This window comes from Panthera pardus, unplaced genomic scaffold (assembly GCF_024362965.1).
Source record: "Panthera pardus isolate Hobbes unplaced genomic scaffold, ASM2436296v1 HiC_scaffold_20, whole genome shotgun sequence".
NCBI lineage: Eukaryota > Metazoa > Chordata > Mammalia > Carnivora > Felidae > Panthera > Panthera pardus.
In genome coordinates, this window is record NW_026526766.1 from 69,691,380 (window position 1) to 69,711,899 (window position 20,520).

At 46.6% G+C, this 20,520-nt stretch overlaps 1 protein-coding gene across 10 annotated transcripts in view; it reads right to left on the reverse strand.

Moving 5' to 3' along the window:
* EPB41L4B (erythrocyte membrane protein band 4.1 like 4B) overlaps positions 1 to 20,520 on the reverse strand; it is a 128,909-nt gene that overhangs the window by 101,909 nt on the left and 6,480 nt on the right. Inside the window, exon 1 of one of the 10 annotated variants that reach the window (XM_053908165.1) lies at positions 5,307 to 5,434. The exons of the other annotated variants lie outside the window; for them this stretch is intronic. Within the exon in view, the coding sequence (XP_053764140.1) occupies positions 5,307 to 5,366 (60 nt within the window). The 5' untranslated portion in view covers positions 5,367 to 5,434. Of the gene's footprint in view, positions 1 to 5,306; positions 5,435 to 20,520 lie in introns of those variants that run through there. 10 annotated transcript variants of the gene reach the window in all.

Consider the following 20,520-nt stretch of genomic DNA (forward strand, 5'->3'; position numbering starts at 1 on the left):
ATGAGCAGCAGAATAATCTCCCAGGTGAGCCCCCCTCAAATTCTTGACCAAGAGAATCCTGCTCGTCATTATTAGCCACTAAGCATAAGTGGAAGAGTCTGTTATGCAACAATAGTTAACCGGAGTGAAAATCATACACATATACAGATACAGCAGGTGTTCATGGCATATGTATGTGCATATAAAAGCTTTTTGCAACTTTAAAAAATGTTTCTTAGGAAATCTCCACACTGTGATGCTAACTTAAGGTATCACCTGCTTAGAGATAAGGAAGTAGAATAATAAATATATTCATTCTAAAAAAAAAAAAAAGAATAAACAAATCAAAAAACTATTCTTTGCACTCACTCTGCTTGGCAGAAAGATTAAAACTGAGCATTGGAATACCTAAGGCTGCCTTACTCTACACTGACCAACTACATATCAAGAACTCAATAAATTGCACCAAAAAGAAGGGAGAGGACTGTTATGGATTAGAAGAGACTTAAGAGACATTATTTACTAAATGCAGGAATCGCCATTAAGGAATCACCATTCAGTTTGTGGAGTATGATAATGGTATCATGGATACACACATACACACGCACATGTGTGTATTTTACATAAGAGATATACTCGCTTAAGTAGAACAGGCTATATGTTCACCTGTCTGGGAGTTGCTCTAAAATACTCCAGAAAAAGAATAATAAATGGGTGTTGTGTACACGAGTTTTCATCATACTGTTCTACTTCATGTATTCAAAAATTCCCATAAAGACTTGAAGCTCACAAACTGCAAAGGAGTGAGGGGATGGAGGGTGTCAACACAGCCTGGCCTGAGCCCTGCCTTCGAGAATCCAAGTCTACATGCTCAGGGTGAAGACAGTGTGGGATGCAAAAGAGAAAAACTGCTCCAAGACGATAGCAACTAATTTTCTCCCATGACAGTAAAACAAAATATAGTATATAGGTTTCTGTCAGGATCCAACTCCGCACCTATCTATGGACCTTAAGTCCCATTTAATCCCTGCCCCCAGTCCTCAGTGCAGCTTTTAAAGGGGGTGCTCTGGGGAGCCTGGGTGGCTCAGTGGGTTAAGCTTCTGACTTTGGCTCAGGTCATGATCTTTTGGTTTGTGAATTCGAGCCCCATGTCGGGCTCTGTGCTGACAGCTCAGAGCTTCGAGCCTCCTACCGGTTCTGTGTCTCCCTCTCTCTCTGCCCCTCCCCCGTTCATGCTCTGTCTCTCTCTGTCCCAAAAATAAATTAAAAACGTTGAAAAAAAAAATTAAAAAAAAATAAATAAATAAACATTAAAAAATTTTTTTAAAAAGGGGGGATGCACTACTATAAGCTGGGTCTAGCTTCACAGACACAAATAACATCGTTTCATAGAAAGTAAGTATGTGTGACAACAAAAGCTAAATCATTTATGCTTTGGACACCAAAGTTAACATTCTACCTTATGTAACTTTGTGGAATCAATGATTTTATCCCTTAGAACGTTTCTGAGGGATACAGGATTGATTTCTAACCTTGAACTAAAAAAATGCCATCATCTGTGACCAAGCAGAGTAAAAGTATTTGATATGGAACAGACTACTCTCCCTGGTGGGCATCTGTAGATAGCCATAGTGAGCAGGTCTTGGTAAGGAGCCCTACTCAACATCCAAGTTACCAAGCAAGAACGTAGGAATGTTCTAGAAATCAGTGCATTCAAGTCCCTCATTTTACAGGTGGGAAAAATGAGGCAAGAGGCAGGTCATGTTGCCAGGCAGCCAATGCAAAGCCAGGAATAGAATGTGAACCTTCTGACCCTGGGACCGATACAATTGTCTTGGGACAACCTTGACATGACTGCATTATGGATGTCTATCTGAACAGGAAAGGAACAACAGGCAAGCCTAGCATTTCTGAAAGGTTAAGAACCAAATACGCAATACCGAAAAACCAGAAATCTCAGTGTTAAAAACTCCTCGACTATAAAAAGTGCTTGGTTTGGGGAAATATTTTTGGCTTTTTTAAATGGTGGTTCAGGAAAAAAAAAAAAAAAAAAGACCCACAGGAGAAAGGAAAAAGAAAATGAAACAAATTTGTGCCTGACTAAACAGTAACATACAATTAAAATGATGGATGTCTTTGTGCCAGAGGTTGAGTTTGAAACAAGCTGCTGGAAGAAGGGCAGCCCTGAAAATAAATTGCCAAATTACTTTTTGCAGCCAGATTGCAGATTCCCCCGCCATGCAATTCTGAAAGCAAATAACTCCACATAAATAAATATGCAACAAATTCCCAGGGAAACCAGCCAAGAAACATGAAGAGAACTACCTTTGGGTGGGCAACTGCCCCCATCCATCCTGTGATTTATGACCGCAACTCAATTTACAAAATAAATCGACACATGAAGCCGCCCTGAACTCCCTAGTCCCCTGGCGATCATTCCCCTCTTCTCTGTGGAGCCCTTCACGGCTCTGAACGCAAACTTCCGGATGTCACAACACACCCCGTGATGCAGTGGCTGAAGGCACAGGCTCTGGGGTCAGCACGGTGGGGTCTGAGTCCCAGCTCAGGCTGAGTATGGTATCAGGGAATTTCTTACCTGGTAAGGATGTTTAAGAATGAAATGAAATGGGGCTCCTGGGTGGCTCGGCTGGTTAAGCTTCTGACTCCAGCTCAGGTCATGATCTCGAGGTTCATGAGTTTGAGCCCCACACTGGGCTCTCCCCTGTCAGCATGGAGCCTGCTTCGGATCCTCTGTCTCCCTCTCTCTCTGTCCCTCGCCTACTCGTTCTCTCTCTCTCTCTCTCTCTCAAAAATAAATAAACATCAAAAAAAAAATGAATGAAATGAAATAAAGATTAACAGGGCTTGCCCCAGGGTTAGCCGATGATATGTGGAGTGTGTCACGGGCTGAACTGTGTCCTCTCAAATGTCATAAACCCCCAATCCTGCAGAATGTGGTCGTATTGGAAGAGAGAGTCATCAAACAGGTAATTAAGTTCAAATGAGTTTATTAGGATGGGCCCTGCTCTTATCTGACTGGTATCTGACCAGTATCCTTATAAAGAGGGAGATGAAGGCCACTGGGGGCTCAGTCAATAGAGCATCCTCCGGCTCTTGGTTTCGGCTCAGGTTATGATCTCACAGTTTGTGCGTTCAGGCCCCGCATTGGGCTCTGTGCTATCAGCACAGAGCCTGCTTGGGATTCTCAGTCTCCCTCTCTCTCTCTGCCCCTTCCCCACTCATGCTGTGTCTGTCTCTATCAAAATAAATAAATGAATAAAACTTTAAAAAGAGAGAGAGAGAGAGAGAGAGAGAGAGAGAGATGAGGTCGCACACAGAGACATCAGGGATGCCCACGCACACAGGGAAAAGACCACACGAAGACGGGGAGAAGAAAGGCAGCAAGAGGACGGCCGTCTATAAGCCCAGATCTCAGACTTCCAGAACCGGAGAAAATAAATGTGTCTGTTTAAGCCACTCAGTCTGTGGTACTTTGTTATGGCAGCCTGAGCAATCTAATAGGCACACGGTTTCCAGTCAGAATCAGGTTTGAATCTGGGCTCCACCACTCAACTACTGGCATGACCCCAACTAAGCCCCTTAGCCTTTTGGAGTCTGTTTCCTGTCTGTCAAATGGAGATGCCACAGCCCCGAGTGACGTGAGGAGAAGATGAAAACACACAGCCGGCCTCGGGCAGAGCCAGGGCTCTGCCCAGGACCTCAGCCTCTAAGCCCTGGGACTCAGAGCCACGGCATGGTCTCGGAGCCCAACTTCCTTGGGCCCCACACCCATAGCTGGTATTCTGTAAGTATGGACAATGAGCCCAACTGGCAAATTTGCCTACATTTTGAAAATTTAAGTGATCCCGCCAACTGCTAAGGCCTAGGACTTTAGGGCTCTTTACTTGGCCCTGTGTAAATGTACAATTTTCAAAAAAGTTAATGAGTGGGAAAGCACATAAGACTTTCAACCTTGTCTATGGTAAGCTTGGCAGTTAGAGACATAAAACTTTAACTGAGGCACCAGCATCCATTCATGTGATGGAGGAGTATACAAATAAAGTTGCCTTTTTATAGTTGGCCTTCGATTTTTCTTCTCAATCTCTCTGTCTTTTTTTTTTTTTTTTTTTTTTTTTGGTGACTCAGTAGTCTTAAAAAAAAAAATCTCCTGCAAGAAGGCAGAGAATGACACATTCAGATGGAGGAAAGGAGGGTGTGATGCTTACAGCCTGTAGCTTTGGATTTGTAAGGACGGCATTAACAAGATTATTTCCCTGAGGTATGTGGTTTGTGGTTAGTATGAACTCTCATAAGAATCTCGACTGTAAATTCACCACCCAAAAAGTTAGCCTTTCATATCCATTCACTAAGAAAAAAATTTTTCCAATCCTTTATGTATTTTTAAGAGCAACAACAGAATACCCAGCCAGGTACAAGCATTAACTAGTATCACTGTGGAATGTTAATTTAAAATAGAGTCTACAAATAGGAAATTATTTACAGAACTTAACACCTAGGTACAAATATAGTAACTTCTTTAACTGCTATGGATTGGTCAAAAGCTAACCCCGATTTTGCCCAGTTCAAGCAGAACTAATTCACCTGGAATGTCTTAACACACAAGATCCTAGTGCCTCAGGACTTCAAATCTATGTCGGAAGGTATTCCCATGAGACTGCCATTAAGCCAGGCATTGACACCCCGACCCACCACAACCCTCGGACCTTCTGAGAGACCAACAGAACGTTAAAGCAGGAGGGAAATCTGCATGGGGTTACTTACGCAGGTACCACCCACACACAAGGCACTCTGAAGGATTCCTGCTGGAGGCGCACAGAATGAGGAACGGGAACAGAGCACAGACGTGGACATCCACACGAGTGAGGTAGGCCATGAGGAACAGGGTGTGGATGGGGCAGTCACACACAGACCTAGCCAACTGCCACTCTGTGCAAATTCAGATCTTCCCATATTTATTTTTATAAAAGCCTACAGATTTGAATTTTTAAATGTGAAATGTGATTTTTAAAAGCCTTACATAGACACCTAGTTTACTTCTTTTTTTTGAGGGAGAGAGACAGAGACAGAACCCACGTGAGAGGAAGAGAGAATCCCAAGCAGGCTCCATGCCCATTGCGAAGCCCAATACAGGGCTCGATCCCACGACCCTGGGATCATGACCTGAGCCAAAATCAAGACTCAGACATCCAACCGACTGAGCCACCCAGGTGCCTCTGGTCTACTTTTTAACTGAAGGGTGACATACATAGACAAAAGTGCACAGGTCAAACGTGTACAACTCAAGGAATTATCAGAAGTGAATGTACCTGTGCAACCACCATCCAGGTCAACAAACTGAATATTACCAGACTCCGAGAAGGCCCCATGTGCCTCTTTCCGAGTTCTACCCCTTCCTTCCATTCCACAGGTGGCACAGGTTTGTTTTGCCTGTTCTGAAGTTCATAGTAGTTGGAATCACACAGCATGTACTGGTTTACAGCTGCAGAGGAGTGTGGAGATGGTAACCCTCCGATTCACAGACCTTGTATCTCTGAACAAAGACACACAGGTGGCACTTTACGACCCTAAGCGGAAGAGAAAGGAGACTGAAGTGGATTTACAGCAGAGAATGACTTGGAATCATGGAACCCTCAAGGAGTCAGAGAGTCTGAGATAAGAAGGAACCAGGCATGGGTGGAGTGGGATGGTCAAAGTCCCATAGGAGGGGAGGTTGTTCCTGGATCAAAGGGACGGCAAAAAGACAGGGACAAAAAAATAGGGGTGGTGGCAGGTGCCAGTGGGAGAAAGCCAGAGTTCAAGATTCATGGCCACCAGCAAGGCAGAAAGTAAGCAAACTGGGAGAGGCCACAGCCAGTGCCGGCTGGGACCAATGCCAGTGCCCAGAGATCCTGCATTTTCCCTAGGAGACCAGACTTCTCTGGAAAGAGAATTCACTGGATTCCTGAAAGGAGGAATCAACAATTTTAATCTACTCTTTCTTAAAAACAAACAAACAAAAAAACACTTAAAAAAAAAACCCTTTAAAAAAAGGCGGGGGGGGGGGGCAGAGCATGGAGCCTGTTTCAGATTCTGTGTCTCCCTCGCTCTTTGCCCCTCCCCCATTTGCACTCTGTCTCTCAAAAATAAAAATCAACATTTTTCTAAAAAAAATAAAATAATAGGGGCGCCTGGATGGCTCAGTTGGTTGGACGGCCGACTTCGGCTCAGGTCATGATCTTGAGGTCTGTGAGTTCAAGCCCCGCATCGGGCTCCATGCCGACAGCTTGGAGCCTGGAGCCTGCTTCAAATTCTGTATCTCCCTCTCTCTCTGCCCCTTCCCCATTCGCACTCTCTGTCTTTCAAAAATGAATAAATGTTAAAAAACAGTTTTTAATAAAATAAATTTTTCATTAGACCATTTCAAACAGACGCAAAACAGAACAGTGTAGTAAACACCTGTCACTTAGCTTTAAAATTATCAACATTCTGTATCCTTTTTATTCGTTCCTCCCCCCGCCCTCCATTAATTTTTTACGCGCCCTCCATTAATTTTTTACACATCTTTTGCGGGGATCATGGTAAAAAATTTACTGACACTGAAATGCACAAATCTGAGCCTGTTTCATTCTGACAGGTGGAAACGTGTGTAACACACCCCCTAGCACCATCAACATATTCCCGTCTCCCAATAAAGTTCCCAGGTGCCCCTTCCCAGTCGATCCCAGTGGCCCCTTCCAGCACACCCCCCTCCCCCGCCCCCGGAAGCCCCAGCTATTCCTATTTGTTTTCTCCACAGACTAGTTTTGCCAGTTCTAGAGCTGCATATACATGGAATCATATGCAGGGGGTATTTTTCTGTGGAAGGTTTGCTTCACCCCACGTCATGCACGGGAATACAAAAAGAGCAGTTTTAAAATTCAGTTTGGGCCAAACCATATAGACACATCCTCATCACCTTCTCACACCATCTTATGTGGATAGCTAGAAGATAAACAACTGAGACTAAAAATAACCAATGCTGGGATTCGGAGCCATGAATTTCAATGGATTACTCAAGTCCTGCTTTCTTCCTTGGGTCTCATGTTCTAGATACCAGTGGCTGCATATTTTAGCAGTAACTCTCTCAGAGCCCTGACCGACAAGAGCTGACTTGCAATATACTCCATGAAGCAACGTGTTTATCACTATTTTTTTTCTGTCTCCTGCCCTGGTTCTTCCTCCTTAAGCAAGAAAACAGGAGTAAAGCATGGAAAAACTGTGGAGTTTTCTGTGAACACAAAAGACACATCTTCTCACTAAACTGGCAGCTGCTTAAGGGAAAAGATGCATCTTTGACTCAGTCTTCTATCCACCCAGCCCCCTGCCTTGGCTCTGTGTATACAGCAGGCACTCTCAACAAATGCCTGTCTCTTCATTATTTGTTCTTCCTTGAAAATGTCAATCCTGCCCAGATTTGGAAGGCGAAAGAGCAGAATGGCCAAGGCCAAGAATTTATGGTGCTTTCCTTTTCCCATTTGTAAAAACACTGGCAGGAGAACAGGCACCTATGCTCAGAGACTCTGTGTGAGCTGAGAAATTCACGTAATACAATCGGCCCAGTGCCTGGCAGAGGACAAGTATCTATAGATACACAGACATCAGCTCCTGTTCTCTGTCCCAGCCTCCCAGCTGGCCCTGTCAGACATGAATTGCGTTCAAACCCTTTCCAGACTCTTCCCAAGGCATCTGATCTGGCCCCTCACACTGGCCTCATCTAAAACACAATCAGTAGTGGGGGTGCCTGGGTGGCTCAGTTGGTTGAGTGTCCGACTTTGGCTCAGGTCATGATCTCAAGGTTTGTGAGTTCGAGCCCCGTGTTAGGCTCTGGGCTGACAGCTCAGAGCCTGGAGCCTGCTTTGGATTCTGTGTCTCTCTCTCTCTGCCCCTCCCATGTTCATGCTCTGTTTCTCAATAATAAATAAACGTTAAAACAAAAATTAAAAACACAATCAGCAGTGAATCCAGGTTTTGCGGCACCTGAAAACTTATACCATTTGGGGGCGCCTGGGTGGCTCTGTCGGTTGAGCATCTGACTTCAGCTCAGGTCATGGTCTCATGTTCGTGAGTTCGAGCCCCACATCGGGCTCGCTGCTGTCAGCACAGAGCCCGCTTCGGATCCTCTGTCCCCCTCTCTCTCTGCCCCTCCACCGCTCTCACTTGCTCTCTCTCTCTCAAAACTTACACCATTTGGAGGTACTTTTAAAGAAAGAAAACACAAAAAATCTTACATTTGCAAACTATACAAAAAACCAAAGACCAAACCAACACAGTACTAGGACCCTCTGTATTGCTGCTCTGCCCCCAGGATTCTCAACCTCACCAACCTGCCACGCACAGAACACGGGGGCCCTATCTCAGCTTCTCCGTCAATCCTACTCCTCAACCCAACCACCAAATCCACTGGATTCCAGGTCCTCAAACTCCACTGCACATGCCTCTCCTGCCCATGCCTAGCATCACCCGAAGTTAGACGCACAGTGCAGGTAACAGCCTCTTAGCCTCACCGTCCACCTTTCATCACCCCCACAGAGCTAAACTCCACGAGTCCACTGGGGTCAGTCTCCCTTCCTATCCCCCCTGCTTCTGTTCTTCAGACACATCCTCCTCCTGCCCTCCTCGGTGAGGCGGCCTTTCACACTGCTCTCTACCTGGACTGCCAACCCTCTGCCACTCAATGTCAAAATCGATCCAAAAGTCCCCTCCCCTGAAGCCCCCCCCCCCCCCCAAAGAAAATCCACCTCTACACAACTTCCCCTGTCCAGCTACGATGGTGCCTGGTCTTTCTGCCTGGTATTATGGTTATCTGGGAAGCATAAGGAGGCGGCACAGAGCTCCAAAGAGTCAAAAGAACAAACATTCCTTTCTGGGTTTAGCATTCTTTTTTTTTTTTTTTTTTTTAACGTTTTATTTATTTTTGAGACAGAGAGAGACAGAGCATGAACGGGGGAGGGGCGGAGAGAGAGGGAGATACAGAATGGGAAGCAGGCTCCAGGCTCAGCCATCAGCCCAGAGCCCGACGCGGGGCTCGAACTCACGGACCGCGAGATCGTGACCTGAGCCGAAGTCGGCCGCTCAACCGACTGAGCCACCCAGGCGCCCCTCCTTTCTGGGTTTAGCTACCCCCTCAGACAAATGGGAATGAGAACATACATGAAGATCCAACATTCTCAGCAGGGCTCAGAATCTGTGGGCAACCTCAGCCCTATCGTGAGCCTTAAGTTCCCTTCTCAGGGAACTTAATGTGCCTTCTCGGGGCCACTGTGGATCCTTCTATACCAAAGTGCAGCTGCTCTCGTGGCTGCAAAGATAAAATTTCTCCCTCCCATGACAAGGACCATATCTCTCCACACCTTTCTTCACATATAAGAGGCAATACAGCGTAAAGATTAAGAACATGTTTGGGGCGCCTGGGTGGCTCAGCTGGTTGAGCATCCAACTTTAGGTCAGGTCGTGATCTCATAGTGTGTGGGTTCGAGCCCCGCGTCGGGCTCTGTGCTGACAGCTCAGAGCCTGGAGCCTGCTTCAGATTCTGTGTGTGTCTCTCTCTGCCTCTCCCCTGCTCGTGCTCTCTCTCTCTCAAAAATATACTAATCAATCTTAAGACATTTGAGAGAAATCTATAACAAAACTGACCCACTCTGATTAAATCAGGAACTTGAACTGTAGAATCCATCCTGGTTCTTCTGCTCTGCAGTTTCCTGAGGGGTACCTCTCAACATTTCTGCTCCTGGAGCTGTAGCATATGTTGTTCTGATGTTGTAGATTAATTCTCTCTTCAAGTTGCCCTTCAATTTCCACTTCACATGTTAAGTTTATACTTCTAATCTCTAAAGGTCAAGGTCAACAGCAGTCAGAGCAGACACCAGTAGGACAATGAAGAGGCCAAGAGCACTTATGTGCTGTGTGGGCTCTAGTATGTTGCTTGACTTCTCTGTACCTTAATCTCCTCAAATGTATAATGAGGATGCTAACAGAGGATATCTAACTAATACGGTTGTGAGGAGTCAATGAGTCAAGCCATGTAAAGTGCTTACGTTAAAGTTAATGGTCAATATACTCTGGAAACACTATGCTAAGTGAAAGAAACCAGACACAAAGCGGAATTTGGTACGATTCTGTTTATATGAAATATCCACAGTTGGCAAATCCACAGAGACAGAAAATAGATTCGTGGTCGCCAGGGGCTGGGAGGAGGGGAGAATGGAGAATAGCTGTTTAATGGGTATATCGTTTCCTTCTGAGATCGTGACATTGGTCTGGAGCTAGGTAGTGATGATGGTGATGTAGCACTGTGAGTGCACCAAATGTCACTAATGATAACTTTTTTTTAAGAGACAGAGAGGCAGAGGCAGAGACAGAGAGAGAGAGAGAATCCCATGAAGGGCAGAGAGAAAGAAAGAGAAAGAAGCGGGGCTCACCTGATGCGGGGCTCGAGCCCACAAGCCATGAGATCATGACCTGAGCCAAAGTCAGATGCTTAACCAAATGAGCCATCAGAAGCCCCTAATGATAAATTTTTTATGTGTGTTTTACCAAAAGAAAATCATTTGCAAAAAAGAAAAAAAAAGTCAATAATGTTTCCTATTACTCAAATTACTACGTAGACAACTCCTATGACAAGAAATGTACCGGTTCCCAGGCAAGGCAGAAGTGCCCCACAGGGTCTTGACGGGAAGAGGAAATGCTCTGTAGGAGCAGGATGGGTGTTGGGGACAAGCCTCATGCATGTGGTAGCATCTGAGATGTGCCCTGAAAGATGGTTAGACCCTTCTGAGGTAAGAACCGGCCAGTAAGAAGGGGAAGAACACAGCAAAAGTACGCAGGTGAGACGGAAAGTGTGGGGGCTGCAGGTGGAGGCTGCCAGAGACGCCGCAGGGTGGGAACCCTGGGGAAGACCCGTGTGGAATACGGAGAGCTGGGAAAGGATTTTAGGTCTGGTTCTGACATCTACTAGCTGTGGGATGGGCAAAAATCTCCCTGCTGAGCTTTCTGTAAAACCGGAATGCCCAGAACTCTCTTAAAAAGGTGCTATGAGGACTAAATATTTCACCACGGAAGGTCAAAGCTCGATCCAAACCTAGAACACTACACAAATGGAAGGGGTGTGACGCTGTGGAACGCTGGTTCTCAAACTTGGCTGCACAATGGTATCACCTTGGGAGTCTTCAAACATCGTGATCACCGGGTCCCTGGAGGTAGCAGCCTGGAGTGTGCCCGGGCGAGGCCAGGGAGTAAAGACAGCAGCGATGTGCGGAAGGCTGGAACACGGTACTGAGCGGACCCCCGGGACCCAGATGACGTACAAGCCTGACACCACGGGGCCTCCTTAAACCGTGACTGTTCGTGCGCTGACCCTAGGTGACCACAGCAAGGTTCAAGTCATTCGCTCTCCTTTTTAAGAGGGACAGGAGATGTGCAATGCAATGCAAGAATAATTCCATACCCGACCCCAACTAAGCTCTTTGTGAGCAGGCCCCACCTTTTTAACCACTTCAGAGTTCCCACGCCGGGCCTCAAGCCTAGTGGATGAGGTCTATTTTTTTGTAGCTGTTGTTAACCAGTGAAATAGCTGAAATAAAACAGGCCTTGTCAGGAAACAAACTGTAGCTCCCGGACAACTCATCTATGTGAAGAGCTCCTTCCCCGAAGTGAGTTAATAAGACGAATGGCACGTTCCAGTAATTCAAGTACACACGATTCTGTTTCTTTTAGAAGACGGCACGTAATTTTTGCATTTTTTTTCTTCAGGGGCCTCAGAGGAACTATCCACCACGGCTTTCAGAACAAAGCTAAATACTTTTGGATTTCAAAGCAAAATAAACCCTCTAAAGAATACTGACACATCCTGAATAAATACTTCCGACCTTGGACTCCCCGCTCTCCCATTAAAATATCCCACCATCCGGACGGACCTCCCGGTTTCAGCGTTCACCCTCGAGAATCCCATGGGTCGTGCCGCTGCCAGCTCGTATGCATGGACCGGGGCCAGTTCCGGGCGAGTCTGAGCCCCTCCCTGGACTCCGACCGGCCACTCTCATGGCCATCCATGCAGCACTCGTGCCACTCGATACAGGCGGCAACCGACCGAGTACACGGCTCGGACCTCGAGTCTCTGGCCCCGGCAAACAGGAGCAATAAAATGAGTCCGGTAAGCGAGATGCCGTGTGACGGGCTGTCAGAGTGCACTGCGGGTTAATAACTAACCTTCATAAGCCTTTACAGTTTACCTGGTCTTCCCTGGATGAAGCCCATGTCCCTTTCTAGGCCAGGCGACAGGGCAGGCAATGCTTCTTCTGGGCCAGGGGGAGAATCACAGCCGGCTTTCAGGAGAGGTAGGGGAGTCTGAGAGGCAAAGAGCTTGCTGACCGTCAGCTGACTACAGACAGCGGGAGCAGCCAGGAGGACTGCGTGCAGGAAACCGCTCTTCTTACACGCTAATTACTGCTCATTTGCCACAGGTGAGCAGCAGCGAGTGTTCCAAGGCAGACAGGAAAGACCTGCCATCCCAGAATGAGGCTCTGGACCATGTGATCTCCAAGGGCTCCTTTCGGGGCACAACCCAGTGGGTCCCACTGCCCTGCCATCTGCCCCATCTCCCTTCTCTCTGAAGAGTTCATTGATTCTGCTCCCTAAAATGTCTGCTGGCACCTGCAGCCGGAACAGATGGAAAGGGCTCACCGGGGGCCTCCCAGAAAATGTAAAGGAACCCAAACAGGAGTGCACTAGAGAAAGAACGAGTCCAAGGTCAAGGAGGCATTCAAAACTTCAGTCAAGGAGCCGATGAAGAAACAGGAATTAGATACAGAAGAAAAAGAAAAGACAGGCACTCTTTCATCAAATCTACTGAAAACTCCAGAGATAAAAACTTTGGACCTTTTCAAAGAAGCAATATCCAGTGAAAAACAGAGGATGCTTGGACGCATTGGCAGGGCCTGAGCAAGGAGCAGGAATCTTGGATGTAGTACTTCAAGCCTCTGTGCCTTTGCATATGCCGATCTGGCCACCAGGAAGGCTGTTCTCCCATTCGTCTTCAGAGCCCAACTTTCTCTCTGAAATTCTCTGGCTGCCCATTTTGCCCACTCAGTCCCACCATTAGACCTTTCTTTGAGCTTGAAGTTCCCTATGGCACTCTTCACACCAGTGTAATAACTTGTCTCCACACAACCTTCTTGAGGGCAAAAAACCTGTCTTATTGTTCTTTGTATGCCCTGAGTCAGACGCTTTAAACAATGCCAGCTCTCTATACCAAGTGCATCTCAGGGTAACTAAATGTTGTGGATGCCATCGATAAAATCCAGAAAGTGGGAAACTATTATAGGACAAATTAACAAATTAGTGTTAAAAAAAAAAAAAGGTGGGGAGAGGGGAAAACTCTAGATTAAGTGTTTTAAATTGTTGGGTGGGGAAAATGGAGATGTTGGACAAAGGGTACAAACTTTCAGTTACAAGATGAACAAGTTCTGGGGGTCTAATATACAGCAATGGGACTACAGTTAATTAAAATGTTGAAACTGAAATTTGCTAAGACAGTGGATCTCGGGGTGCCTGGGTGGCTCAGTCGGTTAACTGTCAGATTTTGGCTCTGGTCATGATCTCACAGTTTGTGGGTTCAAGCCCAGCATCGGGCTCTGCATTGACAGTGAGGAACCTTCTTGGGATTCTCTCTCTCCCACTCTCTGCCCCTCCCCAACTCATGCTTCCTCTTTCTCTCTCTCTCTCTCAGAAAAAAAAAAAAAGACAGTGGATCTTAGAAATTTACTAGGATACACACAAAAACTGTAACTGGTGAGGCAGTGGATAGGTATGTTCATTAGTTGGTGCCCAATAACTGGTTTTGCAATGTATACCTATATCAAATCACCAAGCTTCATACCTCAAATGTATATGATTTTTATTTGTCAATTATACCTCAGTAAGCTAGGGAAAAATATTTAAAAATTTTTTTAAAAAGACCTTTACATAGAATATCAACCAAATGCAATGGAAGGGCCTTTCTGACAACCAAACAGGAAGATTTGAACACTGACTAAATATCTTTTTTTTTTTTAATTTTTTTTTTAACGTTTATTTATTTTTGAGACAGAGCATGAGCGGGGGAGGGGCAGAGGGAGAGGCAGACACAGAATCTGAAACAGGCTGCAGGCTCTGAGCTGTCAGCACAGAGCCCGACGCGGGGCTCGAATTCACGGACTGCGAGATTGTGACCTGAGCCGAAGTCGGCCGCTTAGCCGACTGAGCCACCCAGGTGCCCCTACACTGACTAAATATCTGATACCAAAAAACTGTTATGGGTTTTTTTTTTTTTTTACTAGTATAGTGGATATATTTATAAAAACAGCCCTTACGTTTTTTGAAATGTGTACTGAAATACAACTTTGAAATTACAGGTTTGGAATTGGCTTTAAAATAATCAGGAAGGGACGGCAGTGAGGATACTGACGGAACAAGAGTGGTCAGACATGGGAGATGAAACTCGATAATGGGTACTTGGGGTTCATTACGTTCATTATGTGGTGGGTACATGGGGTTCTCTCTACTTTTGAATGTGCTTAGAAATTTCAATAATAAAAATTGAGGAAAAAAAAAAGTAGGCAGAATTGAAGTGAAATCCATTTAGACCCTACAATTGCTCACCAAAAGCCACCAGCAGCAAGTACTTCAGTTCATGCACAGCGAAACTGAAGTCAAAACACGAATCCCCACGTAGTGAGGAAAGGCCTGCATGGAGACTCGGACACAGGTGTTCTCGCTTGTTCCATGGACGTTACCTGAGAAGAACAAGGGGCCTGGGAGACAATCTCAGAAAGACGAGCTGGGAAAACCCTGAACACAGCAAGAAAAATAGGACAACTGAAAACCAGGCAAAAATCACAGAACAAAGCATTCCAGGAGGAAATATGGTTATGGTAAAATAAAACAAAAAAAGCTGCATGATGCCAAGTGTGGAAGAGTGGATTCACAGATGCTTTTGTATACGGCTGGGACTCTGGGAAAACTATTTTGCAGGATCTTGAAAGGCCCTGCCCACGGCCCTCTTGGCCACCACGTGCCCAGGAGAGACGCTTGCTTGCATATATGCACCAGGAGACCAATTCCAGGAGGTTCAAAGCAGCATTTTTTCCTAACAGCCCCAAACTGGAAACATTCCAAATGTCCACCAGCAAAGGATACATTTCAGTAGATTCGTGCAATGGAATACTACCAAGCAGTAACAACTACAGTTAGCTCATCGATATAAACGAATTTCATGAACACAATATACTGAAAAAATCCACTTATAGAAAGTTCACAGACATACAAAACTAACAATATATCATTTAGAGAAACATACACATGCAGTAAACCTAGAATATAGAAAAGGAAAGGATGAGACACGAATTTCAGGAGAGCGGTAGGGCAGGGAGTGTGGCTGGGAGGAGGTGGGGGGCTTTCACAGCATTAGTGATGTCTTTGTTTTTAAGCTGGGGGTGGTGGGTACATGGATGTTCACTGTATTATTTTTCTTTAAACTACTCATGTACACTCTTTTGTATTTATATTTTCATCACTAAAAAACTTAAAGACGGAGGGCCTGACAACACCAAAAAATTCGGACAAAAACGTAAGGGGGAAACTATCAGATAACCGGAGAGGATACCAGCATTGTGCAGAAGAGTCAATAAAACCACGAGGGTAAGGCTGGGGACATCCAAGTCTCTGATGGCAGAGCCACTAATGAACAGGCAGGACGGAGTTTGGAAGGCCCGGACCTGCACAAAACTCCATCACCTGGATGAATGGATAAACCAAATGTGCTTATACACGCCCTGGAATACTACTCAGTCTTAAAAAGGAGTAACATTCTGACACATGCTACATGGACAGACCTCAAAGCCATCACGCTACGTGAAAGGAGTCAGACACAAACGGATAAATATACCATTCCACTTACATAAGCTATCTGGAGTAGTCAAATCCACAGAGACAGAAAGTAGAAGGGTGGTTGCCAGGGGCTGGGGGGAGGGGCCTGGAGAATTCTTGTTTAATGGGTACAGAGTTGCAGTTTGGAAAGACGACAACAATCCGGAGACAGATGGTGGTGACGGCTGCACAACAATGTGAATGTGCTTCACACCACTGAACTGTGTACCTAAAAGCGGTTACTTACATTCTACCACACACACACACGCGCGCACACACACACACACACACACACACACACAAAATCTATAGTTCAAAGTGGTTGCAGCCTAGCAAGCAAGCAGGTAGGCTAAAGGAGAAGCATTGTGACCCTCAGCCTGCCCGAACAGAGGTCAGATACAGTAAGGACGACAACATTCACAAGAAAAGAAACAGGCATGGGGGAGACAGGACGGGGCCGAGGGATGCCAGCTCCGCAGCCACCTGCTGAACCAGGCGGTCCACATCCTCCCAGCTGGGCTGGCCACACGGACAATCCTACTTTTGGGACCACGCTCAGTGCTGGGAAACCGGGAAGCTCCGGATGATCCCAGAAGTAGCACAGGACCCTTGGGATACCATCTTCTAGTTCTGAACTCCAACAAGGAAGTGCTGGGCACTCAGCCAGCTAGGACTTTAGGGAAAAGAGCCTGAGAATGATAGAACCCAAGTGCCAAAGAGGCTGAAAGGCAAAGAAGTACAGGAATGACCAAGGGGCGGAGGGGCGGGGGAGGGGGGTGGTTATGGCATGAAATTCTAAAGGGTCAAATCGAAAAGGAGTTCCAAGGAGCACACATTTCAAACAGGGAGGTTGAGTGTGCACAGCATGGGCTGGGGGAAGAGCACTGGAAAAGGAGTCAGGAAACCCAGATTCAATTCTGGCTCTACCACACTTACTACCTGAGTGGCCCAAGGCCACATGCACCCTGAGATCATGTGTAAACGGGATAATGATACCTTCCCACATGGTGGTTATTAAGGGAAGTGACACCGATTCTGCAAGCCTAGGGGGCAGGGTTGCCTAACAGAGAAGATACCAGGTGCCCTGCCTATCAGCCGCCAGTCCCAAGACAGGTAGAGACAGGTGTTACTCACGTCACACACATATACAGAGATTGAGGGGCATATTTAATCTCGAGTAATCACAAAAGAGGGCACCCAATTAGTGAGCGGTTTGTCAGGAAGGCTTGGATGGGAGAAAATAAAACTGATACCATGTTTATGCACATGTATAGGAAAGCTCAAAGACTGAAGGGAACCAGTTGCTATGCAGCAGGCTGGGAATGGGAAAATGCAAAATGCTTTTCTGTGTGCTAAGTTTAATGTTGTTCGATTAAGCACTTCTTAATAATGTAAGCCTACTTCTGACCTCAGTGTTGAAAACTTATGGCCATCAAACCAGAATGCACTCTGAGTGAAACTGTATTCGATGAGTATGACCAAAGACATAAATCTGATCCCTGGAAATCCCAACTGGCCTGCAAAGAAAGGACACCCTTCTGAGGCTCAGAGGTCCCCATCCACCTCAGGATCCCTGGGACAGGCTCAGAATCCACCCACCATCCACCCCACCAATGCCCGGTCCTGCTGTGAGAGGGCCATTCCAGACCACAGATGTCCTATGGCCAGACAGTCTGAGCTTAAAGCTGGAGTCTACCTTTACTAGCTACGTGACATGGGCAAGTTTTTTAACCTGTCTTCCGAGCCCCGATTTCTCCCCTCTACACATCAGGGATAACAGCAATAACACCATCAAAGTTTTTACAAAAATTCAACCAGCCAATCCCTTAAGCACTTAGCACAGCACCAGGCATACAGAAAATGCTCAGTTAAGCCTCAGCTCTTATTAGCTCAAGATACACATCTGCACTATAAAGGTTCCTCACTTGTTCTTTGAAGATTCAGGGACACAGCCAGAGCCCATAATCCTCTCCTACTTGAGTGCAGAGCCCAGGAAATGGGGTTTTCTGGCTCCCAACCTCCATGCAATTTGCACCTGCTGGGTCCTCTGCCCCGACACCTTCTGACCAAATCTACAGCTGAATTCCTGTGCATCATTTGGGACAACGTAATGTCACTTTGGGCATCAAACCATCTCCAACTCCACCCCACAGTTCAGCTGCTCACCCCTGCGCTGCCTCACGTGGAGCTACAAGTCACATACTGACACTGTTTCCCCTTCGAGATTCGAACTACCTCATCCCTCCTGGATCCCTCCCCAATGCTTAATGCAGTGTAAGTGCTCAGTAAGTCTTTGCTGACTAAAGAAAATACACTACAGGTAAACAAAAACATGTTTTGGAAAAAAATTAAAAATAAACAAGATATTCAAATCAAGTGGGACAAGTGAGATAAATCCAGGTCTAGAGAGAAGCCAAAGAGGCTGCAGAAGGGGCCCTGGGGGGGCAGAGGGGGGGAATTAGGGCAGAGAGGGCGCATCTGGGATGCTGCAAGGCTCCCACCCATCTCTGCCAGACCGGCTCTGGCTGGTAGCAGAGCATGCACAGCCCTGGCAGGGGAGAGAACCGTGATTACCCCAAAGCAGGTGTTCAGAACCCAAGCCCCCAGGTTCGACAGAATTCTATGGCCACGTCAGCAGGCCCTTTAACCTTCCAGAAAGCAGAGATGATGGTGAGGAGAGGCTCTGAGGATGGGGAACTAGCTTCTCACTCAGGCAGGAGCAGTGGTGGAGGCTCCCACTTTCACTCAGATCCCAGGGAATGCAAGGGGGGGGGGTGAGGGCCTCCACCCCAAAAAGACACAAACTCAGGGTCTGTGATCCCTATTCAACTATGCTGAAGTGATGGAGAGACATTCATCAACCCATACATGTTTATCATTTTGAGTACATCTTTATATCTAAATACAAAAAGAAAAAACTACAGATGAATACACACCACAATTTTTTTTTTTTTTTTTTTTTAGAGAGAGCGTATGCACAAGCCGGAGAGAGGGGCAGGGGGAGACAGAGGATCCCAAGCAGGCACTGCACTGAGCACAGAACCAGATATGGGGCTCGATTCCACCACCCCAGCTGGGATCATGACCTGAGCTGAAATCAAGATTCGGATGCTTAACCAACTGAGCCACCCAGGCACCCCATACACCCCAATTTTAACTGTGGTTATCTCAGATGAAATTTTAGATGTTTCCACTTCACTGGCTTCTCTACATTTTCTAATCTTTCTGCTTTAAGCATGTTCTGATGTGAAATGAAAGTGGGGGACAAAGGCACACACCCACCTGAAAAAAAAAAAAAACCAGCAAGATGAATTGGCAGCTGACCCTGCCCACAGGCAGTTGCCATGGGCCAGAGGAGGAAACCGGAGTGCCCACAGGCCCAGGTTCCTGCAGAGGGAAACCTCCAGGCAGAGCGGAGAAGGCTGGGCACAGGGACTCAGGCAGTAGAGAAGGATGAACATGTGTTTTGAGGACAAATTGTGGGTGGAGGATTTCTGTGGTTACTGAGTGGCTTTTTTTCCTAAGTCCCAATGCAAAAATTTAAGGGAAAGTACCCCCCCCCCCCCCCCACACACACACACATACACTGACCTTTCGCTATTTCAAAATTAAACAGACCTGTGCCTTCATCCACAGCAGTGCACTAGGGATGGAATTCAATGAGATTATGCACGTGAAAGTGCTTAGCAAGTTAATATTTGTTCGGTCCTGGACCAGTGTAGGGTCATGTTACTGGCATGGGAAAGGCTAACAGACACCTCCTTCCCCCAATTAACACTGACGATCCAGCAAGTGCAAAACCACAGTTTGATTGAGGTCATGCCTGTATCCCATTTGGGAAGAAAAGGATGTTTACCATTCACCTCTCTTCCTCCCTGCACCAGCCTCCCCCCCAACCACCGCTGCCACCAACTATCCCTCCTTTAAAAGAAAGGTATTTTTATTTTATTTTTTTTTTAATTTTTTTTTTAACGTTTATTTGTTTTTGAGACAAGGAGAGACACAGCATGAACAGGGGAAGGTCAGAGAGAGGGAGACAGAATCTGAAGCAGGCTCTAGGCTCTGAGCTGTCAGCACAGAGCCCAACACGGGGCTAGAACTCACGGACTGTGAGATCATGACCTGAGCTGAAGTCGGCGCTTAACTGACTGAGCCACCCAGGCGCCCCAAAACAAAGGTATTTTTAAAAATACACAAATTCATGACCCAGGTAGGGGTCCAAGGTTCCTCATGGTCTCAATCCCGGGCTGGGATGGGGTGGAGGTGCGGTCAGCACTGAAAGACCACCCTGAGCCAATACTTTCCCTCCAGGGCAGGAAAAGGCAGGCCCCCCCAGAGGTCCAGGGCAAGGCAAGGTGTCCAGGGAAGCCAGAACCTCAAGAGAGGGTGGAAATGAGGAGCTGCCTGCCCCTATCTCTTGGGGTATCTCATATGGCCTCCCCCATTTCTTCCCACAACTGAGGTGAAGACCTCCCTGCCTCCAAGCTAGACCCCGCTGGACCTCCGCCTCCCGTCCCCACACCCTCAACGGACTCCCCTGGCCAATAGCTGTGGCACTCTGCCCACTTCTCCAGGCCAGGCCCTCACCTGCCCCAGCCTCCA